This window comes from Corvus kubaryi, unplaced genomic scaffold (genome assembly GCF_017639235.1).
Source record: "Corvus kubaryi isolate FWS band 111438036 unplaced genomic scaffold, C.kubaryi_AGA036_p1.0 37240, whole genome shotgun sequence".
Lineage (NCBI taxonomy): Eukaryota > Metazoa > Chordata > Aves > Passeriformes > Corvidae > Corvus > Corvus kubaryi.
The window spans coordinates 49,513-50,591 of NW_024581070.1; the positions used below are offsets into that span (position 1 = coordinate 49,513).

At 57.8% G+C, this 1,079-nt stretch overlaps 1 protein-coding gene across 2 annotated transcripts in view; it reads right to left on the bottom strand.

Moving 5' to 3' along the window:
- Positions 1-337: 337 nt before the first annotated feature.
- LOC121662244 (maestro heat-like repeat-containing protein family member 1) overlaps positions 338-1,079 on the bottom strand; it is a 16,367-nt gene continuing 15,625 nt past the window's right edge. Inside the window, exon 11 of one of the 2 annotated variants that reach the window (XM_042023183.1) lies at positions 338-797. In XM_042023183.1, coding sequence (XP_041879117.1) covers positions 712-797 — 86 coding nt within the window. In that variant the 3' untranslated portion in view covers positions 338-711. The remainder of the gene's footprint in view (positions 798-1,079) is intronic. The other variant, XR_006015243.1, reaches the window with a different exon arrangement.

Below are 1,079 nucleotides of genomic sequence, written 5' to 3' on the forward strand. Positions count from 1 at the left end.
TGGGATCTGGAATGGGACCTGGAATGGGACCTGGGAAAGGATCTGGACCAGGATCCCAAAGGAAGAACTGGAAGTGACCAAAACAGAGGATGGGATTCCCTGGATCTGATTTATCCCAGGAAAAGAGGTCAGGGAATGGAGCAGGAGCAGGATCAGCATCCCAAAGGAAAAGCCGGAGGTGGGACGGAAACGGGGCAGGACCAGCTACGGAATTCCAAGGTTTTTCCTACGGATGAGAGGCCGGGAAGAACCCCTGGATCATCCCCATGGAGACACAGGGGGAGTCACCCCCTCCCATCCCCCAAATCCCAAGGAATCCCAGAATTCCAGAGTGGGATCAGGAGCCAAAAGCTTTATTTAAAAATAGGTCTCTGTACAGGGTGGGAATTCTGGGAATGGATCCCAAAACCCCCCGGGGAGCAGCCTGGGGGGGTGGGGGGGGGGGGGGGCTGCCGGGGTGGGAACGGATCCCGGATCCATCAGGAAGCAGCAGCAGCGGGGGGATGTGGATGGGTGGGATCGGGCTCCATCCGGATCCCGGGATGCTCCCACCCGGATCCCATCCCAAATTCCGGCCGTTTTCCCACTTTTTCGCCCCCCGTGGGAAGCAGAGGAAGAAGGTGCAGGAAGACTTTTCCCGTGGAATGGGAGTCCCCCGGGGTATTGCTGAGCGGAGCCGGGAATTCCCAGGAATTCCGGGAATGCCGGGATTCACAGGAGGCGGACGAGGCGTCCCAGGGTCTCGGCCACCTTGATCCGCACGGCCGGAACGGGATCCTTCAGGAGCAGCTTCAGGGCTGGAATGGCACAGCAGGGATGGCGTCGGGATCGGGATCGGGATTGGGATCAGAATCAAGATTAGGACCAGAACCAGAATCAGGATCAGGGTCAGGATCAGGATTGGGATCGGGATTGGGATCGGGATCAGGGTCAGGATCAAGATTAGGACCAGGGTAAGGATCAGGGTCAGGATTAGGATCAGGGTCAGAATCAAGATTAGGACCAGGGTAAGGATCAGGATCAGGGTCGGGATAAGGGTCAGGATCAGGATTGGGATGAGGATCAGGGTCAAGATTGGG